General features: G+C 55.8%; 2 protein-coding genes across 3 annotated transcripts in view; one reads left to right on the plus strand and one right to left on the minus strand.

Annotated features, from left to right (window-relative positions):
* The first annotated feature begins 420 nt into the window (after window positions 1-420).
* Hjurp (Holliday junction recognition protein) lies at window positions 421-12,493 on the plus strand. The gene is made up of 9 exons (XM_005395333.2): window positions 421-573; window positions 683-749; window positions 1,389-1,444; window positions 3,352-3,412; window positions 4,960-5,024; window positions 6,399-6,491; window positions 6,752-6,830; window positions 8,443-9,944; window positions 11,950-12,493. The coding sequence occupies exons 1-9, from the start codon at window positions 463-465 to the stop codon at window positions 11,989-11,991; spliced, it is 2,076 nt and encodes a 691-aa protein (XP_005395390.1). The 5' UTR covers window positions 421-462; the 3' UTR covers window positions 11,992-12,493.
* Window positions 12,494-15,302: 2,809 nt separating this feature from the next.
* Mroh2a (maestro heat-like repeat family member 2A) overlaps window positions 15,303-20,366 on the minus strand; it is a 44,992-nt gene continuing 39,928 nt past the window's right edge. For both annotated transcript variants that reach the window (XM_013519892.1, XM_013519893.1), the window contains 7 exons: window positions 19,750-19,899; window positions 19,490-19,672; window positions 18,870-19,025; window positions 17,384-17,518; window positions 16,280-16,382; window positions 15,970-16,035; window positions 15,303-15,563 (listed from right to left, as the gene is read on the minus strand). In XM_013519892.1, coding sequence (XP_013375346.1) covers window positions 15,442-15,563; window positions 15,970-16,035; window positions 16,280-16,382; window positions 17,384-17,518; window positions 18,870-19,025; window positions 19,490-19,672; window positions 19,750-19,899 — 915 coding nt within the window. In that variant the 3' untranslated portion in view covers window positions 15,303-15,441. The remainder of the gene's footprint in view (window positions 15,564-15,969; window positions 16,036-16,279; window positions 16,383-17,383; window positions 17,519-18,869; window positions 19,026-19,489; window positions 19,673-19,749; window positions 19,900-20,366) is intronic.

The following is a 20,366-nucleotide window of genomic DNA, read 5'->3' on the forward strand; positions in this document are numbered from 1 at the left end:
AGTCCGCACAGGAACTCCACGGGCGGGCGTCCCACCCGCGGGGAGACCCAGACAAGTCTCTGAGGAGTCTCAGGCCGCGCTTGTGCCAAGTGCACAAGCCAAGTGATGAAGGAGGAACACCGCTTGACAACAGACATCCGCACGCCTCAAAGAGACACCACGGCCCTGGCCCTGGCCGTGCCACTCCCCTAGCGGGCGCGACTCGTCCCGGCGCTGGGTTCATTTCCGGCTCATTTCTGCCCCATTTCCGCCCGGCGAGTGCTGAGGGCGGGACCTAGAGGTTGGTCGTGGATTGGTCAGGAGTAAACCCGTTTGAAGGCCCCAATCAGCGCCCGGCCCTTGCGCTGAAGCCAATAGGAACACGAGACTGGGGCAAAGGGGGCGGAGCGAGCTATTTGAGCGGCGCGCGGGGAGCGGCGGGCCGCGTTCCGCGCCGAGTGGTCTCTGGGTGTGGCGCACGTCATGGAAGCCCAGGCCCTGGAGAGCCAGCTCCCGGAGGAGGACCTGCTGCTGCACAAGCTCGGTGACAGCCGCCGCCGCTTCCAGAGGCGCATGCAGCAGCTGATAGCGAAGGTGGGAGCCACCGGCCGGCGGAGGGTTGGGGCGGAGAAGGCCGGGGATGCGGGGAGGGCTGGGGGCGGGCGGGGGTCGGGACTGACCGACGCCCCCTTCTGCCCGGCAGTATGAGCACCCCTTCGAGGACGACCCGGTGGTGGACATGTCCACGCTGACCTACGAGACGCCCCAGGGTACGGAGGCACCCCGCACTGGGGGTTGAGAGGGTGACCGCTAGGCTTCCGGATGCTGCTGTGCCCGCTTTGGAAAATAGAGCTTGTTCACCTCCTTGTCAGGGACCAAAGCATTACGTGTTCCCTTGAACCTGCGTCTGTGTCCAAGAGGTTTCGGCGAATCAGTGTATCGCCAGCCTTCTCTGAATTAGTACGTGGCAAAGCTAGGTGCGCTTCAACTCCAGAAGCTGCCGCGAGCGTGGGCTTGCTCTGTTTATACGCCGTGCAGGTCGCCCTCAGAAAGCACTGTTATGTCGACATTGCCCTAAGGTGTGCTTGTTCCGCAAATGCAGTGTTTCTGTCGCCCTCCGTAAATGTGTATTTTAAGGACAGCACTTGGCATAGCTATGTGCTTCTTTTCAGGTTAGTGGTATGATCTGACGAGCCTGCCTGCTGGGTAGAAGAGATTTCTGTTAATGAAAAATTTGTCTAGTCTTCATGAAAAGTCTTGGAACTTCACAATGTGGGACAACAGACCATCAAAAACATGTTATATACTTTGTGTATCTGTCACTTTGACTTCTATGAATGCAGGTTAAACAAAACTTCAGTACTGAGAATTGCTTCACTTAAATGACTGTTTTTGTTTCTTTTTCTAAGGACTGAGAATTTGGGGAGGAAAACTAGTAAAGGAGATAAACAAAGGACCAATCCAGGTACTTCGTGTCGAATTGTACCGCTGAAATGCATTGCTGCGGGAAGGGTTGGTGTGAATGAGTGTGAGTGGACCCTGGTGCTGGAAGCTGCTGGAGGCCCTGACAGGACACTTGATTTCCTTGCCTGTCACCCTGTCCCTGTCTGAGGATTTCTGAGGGCATTTCTTCCGCTGCCTAGCCTCTTCATTGCCCTGTGTTTCCTCCGTCCTAGGCCTCAGGGCTTTTGATAGCTGACTTGCCTGTAGAGAAGCTGAGCTAGTGGGATGACCTCCCACAGGCCACATAGCCCATTGTTGAGTCCTTACAGAAAAGACCAGATCCACAGGCCAGGCATGGTGGCATACACCTGTAATCCTACTCGGGAGGCTGAGGCAGGAGGATCACCTCAAGTTGGAGGCCAGCCTGGGCTACAGTGAGGTCACAGCTGGCTTGAACTACGTAGTAAGACCCTGTGTCAAAAAAAGAAAAGACCAGATCCATTCCCTGCTGGGAAAGGAGATGAAAGGCAAACAAGAGAGATGGACGGAGGGTAGAGCGTGCAGGATCACACTCTTCCTTCTGCATTTCCCTCCCTTTTAGGAACAAGGTTTCAAGCCCCACATCCCCAAAATGATCCCAAGGCTTTGCAGCTAATGATCTGTTGTTGTTTTACTGAGTGGCACCGGTAGTTTGCCCGCCTACCATGAGACTGCCCTCCAGCAGCCTTTCCCGGGGTAGCTTTTGCAGCGCTGTCTGGTGTTCTGTTAATCAGTACTTCTCAGATGCCCATGGTTCCACCTCTGGTCACAGGTCAGGGAACCGGTGTCCAAGAATGAAAACATCAGGGTTAAAGTTACACAACGTTGACAGCAATTCTAAAACTCAAACCTCCTTATTTAATTATTTTAGCCATAGCAGTGTTAGAAATGCATGCGAGTACTTCAATTTTGACTGAACTCTGTGTGTAATGCATGTCTTAAAGTACATGTTTTTTAGTTCTTTTCCATTTAACATATATGGGGAACCTTTCTCTTCATGCACTGTATAGTTCAGTCACTTTTTCTGTGCAGGGCCGGATGTAAGTATCTGAGGCTTTGCTAGCCGTACGTCTGCCGTAGCGACTCGGCTCCTGTAGGACAGGTGTAAATGAGCAGTGTGGCTGTGTGCCAGTGGAGCTTCATTTCACCCCGTCTTGTATAGTCCTTGGGAACATCCTGGCCCTGACCACTGCCCAGTGCTAAGTAGCTTCCTTTGCAGTAAACGCTGAGAAACGAGGTTAGGAAGCCAAAGGCCGTGCTGTCCTTACTCTTCAGACCAGTGCTAAAGTGGTCCTGGTGACAGAATGTTTCCATCTGGACGTTTCTTTAAGGTTTTTAGTTCAAATGTGGGCGGACTCCTGCCCAGTGTCTATAGAGAATTTCTAGACTTTCTTGGGATTAAGAAGTTGGGCATAGCTCTCATTACAACTTGGACAGCCACGACCTCACTGGAATTACTGTTGGTGGCTATGCCCAAGTCTGCCTTCATCTATTCCCAAAAAACCCAATGTTCAGACTGCTCCTAAGATCGCTGCCCTGGAGCACAGGAGATGGCAGACCTCGGAAGGAGGCACTTTCAGCAGGGGCGAATGGTAACGTTCCGGAGGAAGGCTTGGGTTAGTGCCGCTCAGTAGCCAAAAGTCTCCAGGGCCCGCAGGAGTGACACTGAGGCCTCTCCCTCATGGAGAGGCCTCCCCAGGACGCACTCCCCTGTTCTTACGGGCCGGTGCTTCCTAAGATGCCGTGGCCCGTCTAGCGTCTTGAATGCTCTGAGGTTTCCGAAATCTCTCGAAGCTTTCTGTGTTCAGGGAAGGACTGCAGGCTTAGTGCATTGCGGGGTTACGACGTGCTCTCTCTCCAACACGTCTTTGCTGATTTTTGCCCCTCTAGGACGCCCCCAGGAAGCAAGGTGATGACCTCCTCCGTCCCCGTGCGCAGGTCTGGGAAACAGGTGAGTGTAGCTCAGGTTCACAAGGGAGGCGGAGGGGGCCCCAGCCCAACAGATGTCCCCGCTATGACCGTTTAAAGATTCCTCATGATAAGTTTTTCCCTTTTCCTCCAGGATCTCAAAAGATAAAGATATCCTAACATGGCCTGTGGCGTCCTCCTAAGCGCCTGAGGGCCCGGGGGCCATCTGTCACCCAGTCAGGTCCATCCACAGTGCCCGGCATGTCAATGGCACTCAGGTGGTTCCTCGATAAACGACCGTGCCCCCCGTTTTAAAAAGTTAATGTCAAGATTTGCTGAGCTCAGCCTTACCCTCCAGAGCAGTTGTGAACGCACGCTTACGTCACGGCCCTTCCGCCTCTGTATTCAGCCCTCTGTCCTTCGTCTTCCTGGCCCTGCCGGTTTCCTCACAGGCCTTCCCAGCCCTTCCTTCCTTCTTTCACCTCCTCGCTAGCCTGAGTCCCCCATCAGCACTTAGACTTGTTCCGATTCCCCTGTGGATCTTCCCACGTGGTGTTACTAGTTATTTCCCTCTGTTCTTCCCTTCACCACCCACTTCCGATAAAGCGCATGTGGCAGCCTCTCTCTCACCCACTTCCTGTCCAGACCCAGCCTGTCTAGGGCACTGGCGTTACAGGAGTGCGTCACCACTGCAGACGCTGGCCGTTCCACAGCCTCTGTCCCCTCTGCGCGGCTCCTTCCTGGCGCCTTATCTACAGCAGGCCATTGGTAACATGAGTAGTTGAGTCACACATTACTGGTAAAATTTAAGGTAGGATTAGAAAGAAAATCTGGTATGTCTGGTGGTATGATGGTATTTTTTCTTTACTGGTATTAACCCAAATCCTAACTCCGTAAGTTTTTTTTTTTTTTTTTTTGGTTTTTCTCCGGTACCGGGAACCGAACTCATGACCTTGCGCTTGCCAGGCAGGCGCTTTGCCGCTGAGCTAAATCCCCAGCCCCTTCCATAAATATTTAGATCTATGAATTTCACAGACTGCTAGACATGAGTGAAAATAGTTCAGAGCTTCACTGTCCGGTATGGTACTTACTGGTACCCATGGCCATTTAAAGTAACAGAAAACTGAGTGACACTGAACTCTCAGTTCCTGAGCCTCCCTAGCCCATTCCAGCTACTCAGTGGAGACTGGGTAGCGTCGCCATTGCACTGGTCTGCCAAGCAGTGCCAGGTGAGGCGCTCAGCTTCTCAGATCAGAGGCCCCGACAGCTGCTGTGGTGGGAAATCTGACATAGGCATGTCCTGCTGGTCCTGCCGGCCGCTGCAGTCTTGACTAGCAATAGGTGGCCGTGTGCCTTCAGAAAGGGAGCATTCTTGAAGCAATGAGATTTTTACTGTAGAACATAGAGTGAAGGAGCTGGGGATTTAGCTCAGCGGCACAGCACCTGCCTGGCAAGCGCAAGGTAGTGAGTTCGATTCCTGGTACCAGAAAAAAAACAAAAAAGAACATAGGATGATACCCAAACGGACCTTGATAAGAATACACAGGGTTTCCTAAATATCCCTCTTGCTATTTTCTTGTTTACTTCTAGAGTCAGAAAGTAGTGATGCTGACGAAGCTTCAGCCCAGGGGTACCCGTCTGCCTGCGCCCCAACGGTGAGTGCCGCCGATGAGGATGGAGGGAGCCTCGGTCTCAGGCAGTGTCCCTGCGTCTGTCTTCCCCAAGTCCTCTTCCCGGTCTGTCTGGCTGCCACACCTCTGGTCCTTGGTCCCCTCCTTTCAGTCCCCCTCAGCCTAGCACCACCCGTAGCTGCCCTGACGTGCTGACCTGACATGCTGATCTGACATGATTCTAAGTGCTGCAGGAGGATTTTCACTCTGCAGCCAGATGTCGCTGCTGAGGCTCCCAGCCTGCGTCTGCCCGCAGAGTCAGGTCCTGAACCAGGCCCGCTCCGCAGACTGTGCGTAGGGAGGTGTTTCTGGGTCAGCCCCTGAAGCCCACACAGTCGCAGTGTCACTGCCCTCAGCGATAAGTATCGTTTGTGTGTCCCTTCCCAATGCCCAGGGGCCACAGAACCGGTGTCTCTGCACGCAGTCTGCGTCTGCCCTCCGCTTCCCTGCCCAGATAGGTGAGGCCCAGCGATCTTTCCCTGCCCCACCGCACCTGCTGTCAGATGCCAGTGTAACTGGTGCCCGGTTCTCTGCCAAAGTTGCCCTTTGTGAAGCGTTTCTGTGATCCCGTGGGTGACGTTTGTTGCCCAAAGTGAAGCGGTGCCCTGGGGACGGACAGCGAAGCTTTGTGACATGTTCTGTTGATATCAGCAGCGAGGGGGAAGCGGGCCTGCTGTATAGAGCCGGGGTGCAGGCCGGGCCCTGTGCGAAAGTGCCCTGTCGCCCTCTGATCCCGAGTCCCTGGCCCAACCCATGCGGGTACAGCAAGGAGGCTGCAGCCCTGACAGTGTCTGGCGGGCGGGGGGGTGGGGTTTCCACCATCTCTGCTGCCGGCGCTGGAGCACTGGGCCTCTTACATACGCACCAGTGGGGCTCTTACTAAGATTGGGCTTGAACCCTCTCACAAATATTTAGATTGTCTTATTTTTCCTGTTTTAGCACTACGGTCATAAACATCACCCAGCTAGTGCGTTTTGGTCTTCTTTTGGGTGGTTGCCCTGGGTAGATTCCCTAGAGGTAGAAATTGGGTCAGTAAATTTTCTGAGGGACCACACCACTTTTTGGGAGGGTGGTTGTGCTTTTTGGTATTTTGAGAGTCTCGCTATGTAATTTGGGCTGGCTTTGAACTCACAGTGATCCTCCTGCCTCAGCCTCCTGAGTGCTGGGGTTACAGTCACGCACCACCGCGCCCACAAGGGGCTTCACCCCTCTGCACTGCTAAGAGCAGGAAGTGAAAAAGTGACTTCGAGTGTCTCCACCTAAAGACTGTGCGCGGATGAGCTGCCAGTGTGTTCCAGAACGCACGAGGCCAGCGGTATCCGGCCGCTCTCGGGAACACCGGCTTCTCTCTTTGACCAGCCTGCAGTGCCTCCGAGCCCTTTGAAAGATGAGTTAAGGAGGAAGTACCTGACCCAAGTGGACATCCTGCTGCAGGATTCCGGGTGTTTTGAGGTATCTGTTTCCCCTGTGTGGTTTACATCCATCATAAAGTAGACGCTCGAGTCTCCCCGCACGGCCTGAAGCCCAGCTGGCAGTCTTCGCATTCACGTGCTTCGCGGCAGTGCCACGCGAAAGAGCCGCAGTCTTGTTGGGAGAGGGGCAGCTCCTGGCACCACCCCGGGGGGCCTCCGCACTGCCAGGGGAGGACCCAGCCCTGGGCTCCAGGGTCTCGCATTCCGTGACTGTCCTGTAAGCATCACCTTTAATTCCAGGGCCCGGAGAAGGGAGTCAGGAAGGACACGCCTGGGACCCTGGGCCCTCCTGTGGCCTCGCCTGCCGTGCCTGCCCCGGGTAAGTGTGCGGTCGAAACTGCACGAGCCGCGCATGCCTCCTTCGCTGCTCGTGGAGCCACCGGGACCCTGGGCGCAGCACATCCCGTTGCTGCCCACTACACTTCATAGGAAAATCCGGAACTTGCTAAGGGAGCCATTGTCCTCTGCAGGGTGGCACAGAAGCCGCCCGCCAGCTCTTGGTCCCCTCTGCTAGCGTGGACATCTCGGACTGCCGGCAGCACAGGAGTGCTTTAGTGAGCTCCCTTCTGGGGCAGCACCAGCTGACGTCTTGTCCAGCTGCTCCACGGCCCCTCCGCGCAGGCAGCATGTACTTAGGTGGTCTGTGGACTCCGCATCTCTGAGTGCTGCACGTGGGTCTAGGACGGCATAGTTCTCCTCCCTGACTCCCGTGAGCTCTGACCCAGTGAGCCGGCCGCGCCCTCTGCTCCTTGTCGTCTTCAGTGGCTGAGGACCCCTGGGCCGCGCCCACTGCATTTGGTTGTCACCTTCAGTCTTACGTAGGCCAGTGGCTTTGCAGAGGTCCCCCAGTTTAGGGTTGCCTGATTCTTCCCTCACGGGTCGCTTCCTGGTGAACATCTTCAGCATAAATACAACCTGTGTGACGGTCTGTCCTCCAGGACATGGCCTCCACCTGTCCGCCGGTGCTGACTGCTCAGTCAAGGTGGGCCCCTCTGACTCCTCACCGCAGGGGCCCTCTATCCTCGGGGTCCCCAGGGAGTCTTTTCCTGGAAAAGCTTCCACCGGCGGTTCTGGTGTCCAGTGGTGATTACCTGAGTTAGCCGAAACCCAGACCTTTGATTGCTTCCTTTCCTGCTGTTCGGAGCTCTGTAAGAGTTCACGGGCTTTTAAAAGTGCACGTGTTGCAGTCTATGGCCAGCGTTCCTCTTCAGGCCCAAGTTGGTCCCGCCTTGGGCCGCTTCCATGTCCTCCGACTCGTGTCCCCATCAGTCCCTGGGCACCAGTTCACCCCGCCCCTGTTGCGCATCCGTCTGTCCTGGTTGTCACCAGCCCCGGCAAGGTGTGCTCCTCTGGTCAGTCATCCCGTCCAAAAAGCTCCAGGGTGGTGGCGGCTGTTGCTACCCCTCAGCATTTCCAGCCAGCTCCTCCATCCACTCAGGGTCTGCGTGCAGAGCCATGTGATTTCCGTGCGTTTTTCTCTTTCCATTATCAGATTGATATGCAAGTTCATTTTTCCCTCTTTGCATTCAGTTTTAGGGTTTTCCCATTCTCTTACTGGTTTGATTTTATTTTTTTTAAATACATACAATATTTCACACAGTGCAAAGTGGAAGGCGTGTAAAGAGTGAATTTGGGGGTCTGGCTGCCCTCCCCGCCCTTTCCGATGGGTGGCCCTTGTGATAGCCTGGTTGCTACTTTGTTTTGGGAAAAGCAGCCATCACAGTCCAGAGGGAAGGGTACTTCTCAGAGGTGAGACGGGATCAAATTCTGACAGCCAAAGGAGTAATCTCTGAAAAGAGTTTGTTCCTGAATATTTGTGTGTTTTTGTGTTATTTAAAAGAAACATGACCAGGACCTACAAGTGCTATGTGTCTGGCACATGTGGGTGACTGAGTGGTGACACTTCTTGACTTTGTGCTCTTTTCTCCCAGGACCTTCTGGTGATGACGCTACAGAGAACCTCAGGAGCCCTGTGGAGCCAGCTTCCTCCTCCACCGCATGGGGGCCCTTGCCCCCTTGCCCAGCAGACATGGCTGTAGTGCCCAGCAGTGACAGTCTGTCGTTCCTGGGGACCAGCGGGCACAGCTGCTTAAGCAGCCAGTCCTTGGAGGGCGATGACATTTGCAATGTGACGATCAGTGACCTGTACGCCGGCATGCTGCACTCAATGAGTCGGCTGTTGAGCGCAAAGCCGTCGTGTATCATCTCCACCAAAACGTTCATCGTGCAGAACTGGGGCTCCCGGAGGAGGCATCCCCGGAGAAGCCGGGTGCAGATGAGCGAGCCGCATTGCAGAGGGGCCAGGCACTCCCAGCGGCGCGCCAAGGAGAGGTCCCCACCCTACCCAGAGCCCCGGAGGTGGGGGCAGACGTTGAGAGACTGCAAGAACTTACTCCACGTCGCTCACCACCAGACAGGTTTAGAGTTGGAAAAAGTTTTCCTTAAAGAGAACAAACCGCAGCTTCGTAAATTAGATCCTAGTTGGAAGGAGCTCCAGGTGACACCCCGGACGCATTCTTCGTTGCCTTACTTAGACTTCAGCACAGTGCATCTTGATTGGGAAAATCGACTTAGGACATTAAAATGGTTAATTTCACCTGTAAAAATAGTTTCCCAACCACCGATGCTGCAGGGCCATGCAGAGAACCGATACAGGGAGGTTGAAGACAAATTTGACCGGCTTTACCGAGAATGCTGCCTGAGTCCTAGGAAACATCCTCGAGCAGCCGGACCCTCAGACTCCTGCGCCTTGGACGTGTACAGAGGTGGCCATGTGAGACCGGGCAGTCCCTGGGGCTCAGAAACCCGCAGGCCAAGATTTCCTTTCAGCAGAGCGAAAGCTAAGAGCTTAAGTGAGACCTTCGAACACCTGGGCAGGCGATCGGTCAGAGTGAGTAGCTGCCCCCCAAGGGGGGATTCCTCTTCCTCACTTTCAAAGTCCCACCCCCCGCCGAGCCCAGGCAGCTCTGCGCTGACACCTGACCTTTTTCAAGGACACAGTTCTGGAACCATCAGAAAGGGAGTATCACCCAGCCAAGCTATTTCGGTGCCAAGGATAGAACCTGCAAGCTGTCCTAAGAGTCGCTATGATGAAGTTAAAGAAAGATTTGACCAGCTTCACCAGAGGTGCTTCCAGACCTCTCCTCAGCAGGCCAAGCTGCCTGCGCGCGTTGGAGTGTGCGCAGATAAAGCCAGGGCAGGAGTTCGGTGCCAAACAGGAGGCAGCTTTGGAAGATTACACCGAGACTTGGGCCTCCAGGGCTTCCAGGGGCTCGTGAGAAGTCCAAGGGGCTCAGCTGCAGTGGAGGCTCACGTGTCTGCAGGCACAGCCACGAGGGACCCTCCGGTCCCTGCAAAGCGACGCAGGCTGTCGGACCCCCAGGTTTATGGACTCCACCCCAGCGGAGCCAGTCTGCCCTTCGCAGCCCAAGCGGTAAGAAAGAGCCACGCTCTGTCGGTCAGCTTGGTGCTCTCTGAGCCACAGCTCTGGAGGTGATGGCTTGTCGCAGCCGCAGCCTTTGTTTCTTGTGTGTCTTTTGAAGTGGTAGAGGTGCAGCTCGGGCAGGTGAGGCCACACCCAGCCCTGTGCCCCTTCTGACCAATCCCAGCAGGACTGTCGTGTAAATACTCACGAGAATATTGTCCCCAGTTCTTTTCCTCTCCAAAATCAGCATTTATATCAAGCACGTGTTTCTGAGGAAAATGCATCAAAGTGGAAAACATTCTTGAAAGAGAAAAGTCACACATTTTCCATCAAAATGATTTCGGCTTTTCTTCTTAAAACCTTCACTTGTTACTCTCTTTCGTCTTTGTCACTGACATTTCCTACTCCTTCCTCTCATGCTCAGAAAATAGTATGGTAAGGTAAAACAGACCCGAAAATGCTGACTTTTGGACCACTTCCAGCTCCGGCCTGCAGCTAGTGGCTGGGGTAGACTCACTGCCTCCGGGCCTCAGCCCTGCTCTGCCTGTAATCGCAGACCTTTGGCATGAATCTCCGGAGCTCTGGGTCTGGCTTTGTGTGTCCGGCACACTTCGGGGTGTGACGTCCGGCCTGCACAGCACATGCCTTCCCATTTGAGGGAACCGATGGAGGGCTTGGGGGAAGGACCCTGCTTAGGGCAGAGGCCTCGGGGGACCCCAGGACGCTGAGCCTGGAGAGTGACCCTCGCCCCGGGTGCTGTGTGGACTGTGCACAGCTCCTCTGCCAGCAGGGCTGCGGCCCACGGTGGTGCATAGACGCCTGCACCGTCCCCCCTGGCCGCCCCACCCTCATGCCCACGGGGCTTTTCCCAGGACAAACCCACGCCAGGTGACCTTCACCGAGTCGGGCATGGGTGAGGCCTCCAAGGTCCCAGCCCCTGCTTTGCGGAGGCGACCTTGAGAGTGACAACCCGTGGCTGTCGCCCAGGTCCCTCCCGGCTCCCACACATGGGAATCCCCTGGTCCACTGCCTCTCTGCTGACAGCCTCAGTGACTTTTTCCCAAGCAGCCCCCCCTCCCACTCGTGCCTGTCACAGTCCCACGGCCCCCCCACCCGCCCGTCCCCCTGCACCGCCTCAGCTCCCAGCCTCCCACCTCCTGTACTTCCCCTTGGGGTCCTGCCTCCCGGTGCTCAGCCTGGGGCTTCTTTTTCGGGCCTGGCCATGGCAGTGATGCTGTGTCCTTCTGCGCTGTGAGCAGGTGTCACCGCACCTGATGGGACAGTGCCCGGTGCTCGGCCCTCAGCAGGGCGGCAGAGCTCCCCGGGCCATGGTGGCAAGTCACTGTGGCCATCGCCGCAGGCGCATAGGGAGGGGACCCTCTCTCCACACTTCACGACTGCGTGGGGAAGGTTGGTGGCCAGCTTCAGCCCGTCCTGTGTCCTCGACCATGCAGTGGCTTTTGTGCAGCTCACCTGGGTCCCCACAAGAGCCCCTTGAGACATCTCCCGCCAACGCAGGTTTGACTCCTAAGCAAGGAAGCGCAGGCTAAGTCTGCTGACCTGTGACTCACAGGCAGTGTGGGCTGGGCCGGGTGTGTGTGTGTGTGTGTGTGTCTTGGTACTAAGGATTGAACCTGAGCCCGGAGCCTTTGTACTGAGCTGTGTCCTCAGCCCTTTTTTACTTTATATTTCAAGGCAGGGTCCCACTAAGTTGTCTGCTCTGGGCTTGAACTTCTGATCTTCCTGCCTCACCCACCTAGAGTGCTAGGATTACAAATGTGCACCCCCCATGGAGGCGAGGATTTGAGAGCCCGTGGACTTTCTCACTCGGGTGCACCTGCCTGCGTGACGGTCACTTTCTTTTAGGTTCTTTATTAATACAATAGCATTGTCTGTAATGGACACATATATTTGTGAATATACAAGGAAATATAAAGCAGTTAAGTTTCTGCTGGCTGGCTCGAGTTCTACTGGAATTTTACTGAAATCATTTTCTCTGTCTTTTTTCTTCTAGGGAAAAGAAGAACATATGCTTCAGAATGGAAGAGAAAAGTGATTTTTGTTAGAAGAATTCAAAACTAGACATGTGTAGCCAGGCTATTTGGAGCTGTGACTTTCTTCCCTCTTGTTCTCTGCTTTCTGTTTGTATGTTGTTTGGGTTTTTTCCTCCAGACTCAGTCTTGCTAAGTTGCCCAGGCTAATCCTCCTCCTCCATATCCTCCTGCGTCAGCCTCCGGTGTAACGAGGATTAGTCGTGAGCCACAGCACCCAGCTGTTCTGTTTTCTTGCTTTACAGTATTGGTAATTAGACCCCAGGCCTCAAGCATGCTAAGCAAGCACTCTACTGAGCTACGCCACTAACCCTTTTTCAAGTATCAGGACAGTAGCAATATAGTTGGCTTATCCATCCTTAACACAAATTTGGGGAAGTTGTCTCCAGCAGATTGAACTCTGAGTTCGTGTTATTAACATTATGTGAATAAGATTGCTTTTTTTTTCAAGACGGGGTCTCACTGTGTAATTCAGACTGCTTTGAATTCACTCTGTAGCCCACGCAGGCCTCGAACTCCCAGTGATCCTCCTGTCTCCCGAGTGCTGGGATTACAGTCTTGCGCCACCATGCCCAGCTTCAATTTAGGATGTTAAAAGTTAGCCCTTATAGGCCAATTTCTCTCAGGTTTTCTTTTTTAAATTTAGACATGTCCTGAGACTTCACCCTTACATTTCCTGTTATTTTTTGTTTTTAGAATGTTTGTTTAAAAGCCTACATTTAAACCCTGGATCCAGTGATCCTTGAAGGGAAATATGACTGTTTGGTGTGTTACATTCAGATCCCTCCCCACCCTACACAGTTTCTTCTGTATGAGAGACGGCAGACTGGAACATTACTCACCCACAAAAAGTAATTCCTGACTGGAGTTGGATGAAAGCACATTGTGGCTTAGCGATCCCACGTTAGTCCCAAAACACCTGCACTTCCAGAGCGTCCGCAACGCCACACGTCACTGTGAGACCGTTTACCATAAGATACCATATTTTAACGCATTATTTCTAATATTCAAGAACAGTAGCAAAATCCGTAAACTGCCCATCAGGAGTGATAGTTGTTGATACATTGCTGTCTGTTATATATAATTTTTTGCAATAAAAGTTAAAGGCAGGAAGAGATTACACACTTTTCCTTTTCGCCCCTCCCTCTGCAAGTCACTCCTGATGTCCCCCACCTGTTAGCAAGCCAGGGTTCTGGCAGGGTCGGCTCTGGTGGGGACACCCCCACAGGCTGTGGACAGCTGCGCCTGCAGGAAGGAAGGAGGGACAGGGCCGCCCTAGTGTCTCGTAAGGACACTCAGCCCATCCAGAGGCCCCCACCCTCGTCCCTTGCCTGCCTCATCCTCCCAAGGCCCCCCTCCAGTCCCATCCTGTCCGGGTCAGGGCCTCCCCTCCACGCTGAGCGACACCAGTCAGCCTACAGCCGTGAGTCAGGGGGGCATCCTTCAGCACATAGCCTCGCCTTGGCCAGCCTTGGGACAAGGTGGCCCCTAGTTCTAGACCTTTCCTTGGAGCCCCTGCTTCCTGGGACACAAGCACACTCTATCAGAAACCCCGTTGCTCTGGCCAGGGGTTGCCTTGGGCCTAGGAGGTAAGAGGTTTTGATATTCTGGTGTTCAGCACAGGATGTGGGGTGGGGGTTGGGGTTTAGCCAGTGTGCTGGTAAAGGACCCGTAAGCTGTGGTAGATGTCTGCTTGTAACCTGCACTTGCACTTACTACCGTGGATCCTGCAGCTTTGTTTCACTAAGAGGTGGTTTGCATTTGACAAGAACTGGTGTGCCGGGTGCTACAGTTTGAAGGGGAGCCCCTGAGGTCTGTGTGGGGAGCTTGGTCCTCAAGGTGCTAGTACTGGATGTGCTGTGGGGTCTAAGGTAGAAGCACTGCCTGGGGAAAGGATTAAGGTGTTTCTGCTAAGAGGCTGAGCCTGACCCCGCCCTCTACCACAAGCCCCTCGCCAGGCACAAGCAGAAACTGGTGCCATAAAGGTGAGCAAAACAAACCTCTAAAGGCAGTTTGCTCGGGTATTTGGTGACAGTAGCAAATTCTCACCCGAGAGGTTCCCTGTAGGTAGTACATTCCCGTCCTGGGGGTCTGGATAGGGGCACTCGGGCCACAATGCTGACACCCCCGGAGGCAGGTTGTGGGTCATGGATGGTGCATCGGCAGCTTGGGGCTGCCTCCCCGGGGTCTCCCGGTGCCCTCTGTCCTGCACCAAAAGTCACCATTTGCTCACACTGCTGCCTCGGGCTGGGGCCTCCGTGGTGACTGAACCTATAGCATACTTTGCTGTCTCTCTCTGCCCTGAGGTCCAGCATGTCCTGGGGGCCTGGCTCTCCTAGCATCCTCAGAGTGCTGTCTGTTTCCTCTTGTTTGATTCGAATCTCTACGAGGCAGTCCAGTTTTATAACTGGAGGATAAGTTCAGCTATGATTTGTCACTTAACTTTCTGACGTTTTATTCTTCAGAAGTTACCCTTTTCCATGGCCAGAGAGCTTAATCCTTTGCTTTCCTGGCTGCCGTTACCCTTTCAGGACCAGGGCTGAAGTCCCGCTGCTGTTTAGGTCTGTGAGTCACAGGTGTGGGGACCCTGGCTGCAGGACGTGCGCACGGCCCAGCCGCACCGGCGCGTCTCACCGTTAGCAGAGGCATCTCGTCGCCTGGTAGGAAACAGCTCTGCTATTAGTTTCCTAAGAGCCGCAAAGCAGCTCCAGTAGCATCTAGAGAAGCCTGGGGTAGAGGCTGTCGGGCTGTAGAGCAGCCCCCCACCCTTCGGGGGACCCCTTGATGCTACCTTTAGGGCCTGCAGGGGGATAGCTGGCAACTGTGCTGTTGGTGGCCTTAGTATGGGAAAGTCTCCTGCCTCCCCTCTTCCCCACCATATCCCTTGGACACCGTCACTAGCAGCCCGAACCCGCTTTGGTACCCTGAGGCCTCCACAGGAAGGGTGAGGGTAGGCCTGGTATAGACAGTTGCCTCTGAGAAGCCCACCGGGATTGTCTCCAAGCCAAGGACACGCTGCCCGGGGGATGCTACTGCACTGCACCCTGGATGCAGCCCTGTGTCAGGGTCAGCTGGGTGCACATCTGCCTCTTCCCTTAGGAACGAGGTCGGAGGTAGGGGCTGTGCAGCAGATCGCCTCCCTGGCTGCCTGGCAGCGGGTACGCGCTCCGCAAGTATGAGAAGACCGTGGCCGTGAAGCCGGGAAGGCTCAGACCGTCAGGGCTCAGTGCTGTCTGGCACAGATTCTGGAGCAAAGCGAGAAGTTTGCCCCGTGTCTTGGTTCTAGGACGCTATCCCCTCAGTCAGGACGCTGCAGTCCAGCGGCAATGCAGGTTTATTTCAGCAGGAGGGTGATAGTTCTGCAAAGTCTTTCTTCAAAACTAAGTTAAAAATGGTTTGCATTGCTGTGGAAGGGGTCCGCGCTCGGGAGACAACACATCGCACGCTTGAACCGACTAGGACGCTCCGTCGGACAGAGCTGGAAGCCAGGCCTGACTGCAGCTGTCCAGGACTTTGAGAGTCTCCAGGGCTGCCCTCCTGACGCCAGGGTCTGAGTCCAGCTGCAGCTCCTGGAGAGCTGAGAGCAGAGAGGAAGGGTCAGCCTGTGCGCAGGACCACACGCCCTGTGTGCAGCGCCCCTGAGCTGACTGCAGGCCGAGGCAGGATGCCACTAGGTACGGCCACCTCAGAACCTTCTGGATGCAAGGCCAAGCGTCAGCAGGCAGAGCTGTGTCCCACGCCCAGTACTGACCCCCACCCCAGGACGGAAGTCCCCAGTAAGGGCAGAAAGGCCACCCACAGAATCTGAGTGCAGAACCCCGGTGGAAGCAGCTCAAGCTCAAATGGAAGCAACACAGCATGAAAGATTCCACCCACCCAATGGTTCCTGCAAAGCCCTCCCCACGTGCCCCCATCGCTCCCCCAAAGCAGCCCACAGCAGGGCCACCCGGGCCAGACCTGGGACCCGACACACCCCCACTTACAGTTCCGTAGCGCCTGCAGGTCCAGCTTCTTCACATAATGAGCAGAGAGCTGCTTCATAATAATTCCTAAGAAGAGAGCCCAAGAAGTGCTCATGGCACAAAAACTAGGTCCCTCCCTGCTAGAGAAACCAATAGTGCAAAGTCGGCGAGGAGAAAGCCGAGCCAGGCGGGTGTGCAGCTCCGCAGGATGGGCATCGTGCACCGCTAGGCCTGCGCTCTCACCCCAACGCTGCCCCGTCTCCCATCGCAGGGCCGGGGTTGACCAGGTGGCCTCCAACGCCCACGCTGCGTCAGACATCTGTCCCCTCACCTGCCAAGTTACAGGCAACGACTCTGGTCCTCGACAAGTGATGTTTAACATAGCTCATGGTTTCCAGCAGGAAGTTGTAGAGAACAGCAGGCTTTTTCTGAGTCTGCAAAAGATAGAGGACACAGCTTCGCAAGATGAGGTCCTGAGGCTGGGGCGGGTTCACACACATCATTCCTGCCGCAGCTCTGCTGGCAAACCAAATCGAATTTCCCCGTAAGGATGATGTTGAACCTAACCCTTGAATTCAATTCCTTTCGCCAGCAATTCGGTGTGTGACCAGAATCGTGGAATTAAGTTCATACACTGAGATACCGCTGTAAATGACCCTGTTTTGATTATATTGAGTTAAATAAAATATATTTTCAAAATTATGTCGGCCTATCTCCACTTTTCAGAATGTTGCAGCTGTAAAACTTCATAAAGTAAGTACATGGTTGACATTCCACTTCTCTGGGGCCTTGGGCAGCTATGAGGGGGACACGGCCAGGAGAAAGTATTCTGTTAATAATTCCCTTAGTTAATCAGCCTGCAGTCTCCTGAGTGAGTGGATGATGAAGGCTTAAATAAGTGAGGCAATCGGAATGATTTTAGGGCTCCAGGAGGGTCCAACTCTGTTATAATATTTAAGATTCTTTGGGTTAAGACTCTCTGAGTTGACTTCTCTGAGCAGCAGGTATTTATTAGGTTTCCAAACAAAGGAGGGGAATACTGAAGAAAATGCAGGAATCTGGGTAGGACTTGGGAAACCCTTTATAGACTTCTCCAGGTAATACTTTATGTTAATTTAGGAGAACTGTGTCATCTCCAGGAAGGCCTTCACTGCAGGAGTGAGATGCCTGCAGCTACAGACGCCTTTAGTTCATTGGGGTTGGAGCCTAAAGTCCTCAGCTGTGGCCTTATCTTGTCTTTGAGGCTTCATGGCTTTACCCACCATTACAGGCCTCAGTAGGGACCAGTGACTCACAAGTAAACATGGACAGCCAACTGGTTAATATAAGTCCTGCTCGGAGCTGCTTCATAGTGGTCTCCCTCAAGGAAGAAGAGCACTGTGGCAGGTCCCCTCAGCTCCTAGCCAGACCAGCCCGGTGCCCTTGGCCTCCTCACCAGGATGGCGCACATGGTTGTCTGGAAAGTGGTCATCTTGTCATCCTCAGTGCCGCTGTCGCTGTGCCCCAAGGGGCTCTCCAGGGACTTCCAGCCCCAGAAGTGCACACACTGAAGCATGGTAGCCACACAGGCCTGGAGGGACACAGGACGGCAGGAGAGGTGGCAGCAAGCTGGGTGCTGCATGGCCCTCGTGAGGGGTGAGCTGTGAGAAGCCGAAGCAGCCCCAGAGAGCCTGGAGCCAGAGCAGGGCAGGGCTGGGGCTCCCGGGGCCCACGGGGACCCAGGGCCCCGCCAGCTCCCATAAAACTCTGTGTGCGTTTATAAAAGGCCTCTGCCCAACCTGCCGCCCAGGCAGCGCCTCTGGGCCCTCAATAGCCCTGCAGGAGATTCGAGTCTGGAGTCGGCCAGGCAGGCAGGGCTGGAACGGTCACCTGTCCACCCAGCCCTATCTCCAGCTTCCTGTGCTGCTGCATTCCAGCCCTTGGCCTCCGGCAGGAGGAGAGAGGCTGGTATGCTCCCCATGGAGGGGGTGCAGCACTCTGACTGCCGTGGCAGCCCCCATTCCCGGAAGTGGCCCCAGGGGAATATCCTGGAGGGAGCGAGGCAGACCAGTGGTGGAGGCTGGTGTGCACTTCCAAGGGAAGGGAGGCTGAGGGCTGATGCTCCGTGCTCAGGGTGACTGGGACCGCGCAGAGGAGCCCAGGCAGGGAGCTAAACCGGGTGAGGGGCATGCATGCCGGGACGCCCCTCACCCCTGTACCCCTGAACAACCCAGCCCACCCCCACCCAGAAAGCCCCAGCCCTCACAAAAGCAGCACTGAGGGGACTTGTCATGGCCCAGAACCGGGGACTAGAGCCCTAGAGAAAGATGACTGTTAAGTCCCCTGGTGTGGGGCCAGAGGATTCCCAAGGCTTACAGGAGGGGACAGACACCCCGGTGAGTCTGTGGGGGAGAGAAGAAGCGGTTGGGGTCCTGGGCCGTGTGGAGCTTGCAGAGCTCGGTGAGCAGGGCTCGGTGAGCAGCCCGCAGCCCACAGCTGCCCACTGTTACCCTGAGAGGCAGCGGCCCGGGAGGAGCTCGGGGCCTTTCCATCTGCCACCCACAGTGGGCCTTGAAGAGCAGGCAGCAGCCAGCCAGGCCTCCAGGATGCCTTGCAGCCCCAAGGTGGGTTCCCCCCTCAGGGAGCGGAGAGGGAGATTCAAGGTGAGTTTCAATGAACCGAATCCCAAGGCGGGAAGTGACCCACCCTATACAGAAATGCTCTGAATGAAGGGACACTGGGCAGAAGACGGTTGTGGGCAGGGAGGCACGGGCCCGGGGAAACCACACCATGTCTCCCCACAGCGCCGAGGGTCCTTAACCCAGCGTCAGCTTTCCCTGTGCCCAGCCTGCATGAGGAATGGGGTGCCCACAGGACTCCTGCAGCCGATGGCCAACAGCGGCCGCAGGCCCAGAGGACCTTTTCCCTTGGGGGACACAGACCTGGGCTGTGCTGGGGCAGGGGTCCCGGCAGTGCAGCAAGAGCGGCACCCAGGCTCTCTTCACTTCCTCCTTGAAGAAGTGCTTCCTGGAAATCCCAACCACCTTGGCCAGCTTCCCAAAGAGGATGAAAGCCTTTTCCCGGAGCAGCTCGCTCTCCTGTGGCCGAAATGCACAAAGGGGCTGACGCAGGCTGACATTCGTCCCCAGCGCAGGAAACCAGAAAAACCCCAGCCGTTCTCCCCAGGGCCATTTCCAGTACCTTGGCCCCTGCGGAGCCCCCCAGGCCACGCCCCAGGGGCGCGTCTCTCCCTTGCTGGGCTCTCGGAGCCCACGAGGGAGGGGCATGGCTCTGGCCTCTGGGGCCCCTGTTTCCTGCTTGAGGGCTCACGAGGGTCTGCACACCCCACCCCCCGAGGCCCCAAGGGCACGTGCTGCCGGTGTCCCCAGAGCGTGGGACGCCTTTCCCTCCCAGCGTGGCAGAAGGCCACCACCCCCGGACTCCACAGCACTGACGCCCTGGAGCTTAGGACGACACAGCCTTTTCCACAAGATCCCAGAGTCAGCCCGTCCTTGCATCTGCAGCTGTCAGACACCATCGGGAGGCTCTCATCTGCACTCACGTTATCAAAGAGGAGCCTGCACTGCTCAGAGATGGCTTTGAAAGCAGAGCCCATGTCCCCCTCTCGGAGCTGGGCCAGGACTTTGGTCAGGGCCTCCATGCCCTCTGCCGTCACCCTGCCGCTCACGTTCCCCTGCAGGGAGCCCAGGCACTGCTCCAGCAGGAGCTTCCGGTACTGCCTCACCTGCAGGGGAGTGGACAGCTCAGCCGGGCCTCACCGATCCTGGCAGCCCGCAGCCACAGGCCTGAGCCGTCCTGTACCTTCCGGGGGGCGCCGATGGCCATGTTGCCCAGGGCGCGCAGGGACAGCACCTGCAGGGCCTCGTCCTCCTGCTGCCCGGCTCCCTTCTCCAGCAGCAGCACTGCAGGCCTCAGCAGCTTCTCCCGGTGCAGAACGGGGCTGCTCATGAACTGGAAAGGAGACATTTCTCAGTGGCCGGGAGGGAGGCCCGTTTCCCAGCAGCCGAGTGGGGCAGGGTCAGAAGCCTTCCCAGGAACAGCAGTTCTGTGCACAGAAGGGGCGGGAAACGCAGTGCCTCGGTTTCCCCACCTCATGCAGTACAAAGGAATGATTCTCCTACCTGCCCCAGGGGATGCGGGAAGGAGATACACAGGTGGTGCTAGGTGACCGTGACCTGCAAGTTCATCTGCCGCCCGTTTCTCCAGTTAAAACAGCTGCCACCTATGCTAGAGCCCCACCCCCGCGGGGGAACAGACTGAACTCTCGGAGACCCCCTCATGGCTTAGAACTCGGGGTGCTCGTACCTCAGGCCCAAGGGGCCCCCTGAAGCCTATGTGTTTGCAATAGAACACACAGAAATTCTGTTTGCAACAGAAATGCCTGGCTTGGTGGTGCACACCTGTGATCCTGGCACTCA

This window comes from Chinchilla lanigera, unplaced genomic scaffold (assembly GCF_000276665.1).
Source record: "Chinchilla lanigera isolate Chin_1 unplaced genomic scaffold, ChiLan1.0 scaffold00052, whole genome shotgun sequence".
Lineage (NCBI taxonomy): Eukaryota > Metazoa > Chordata > Mammalia > Rodentia > Chinchillidae > Chinchilla > Chinchilla lanigera.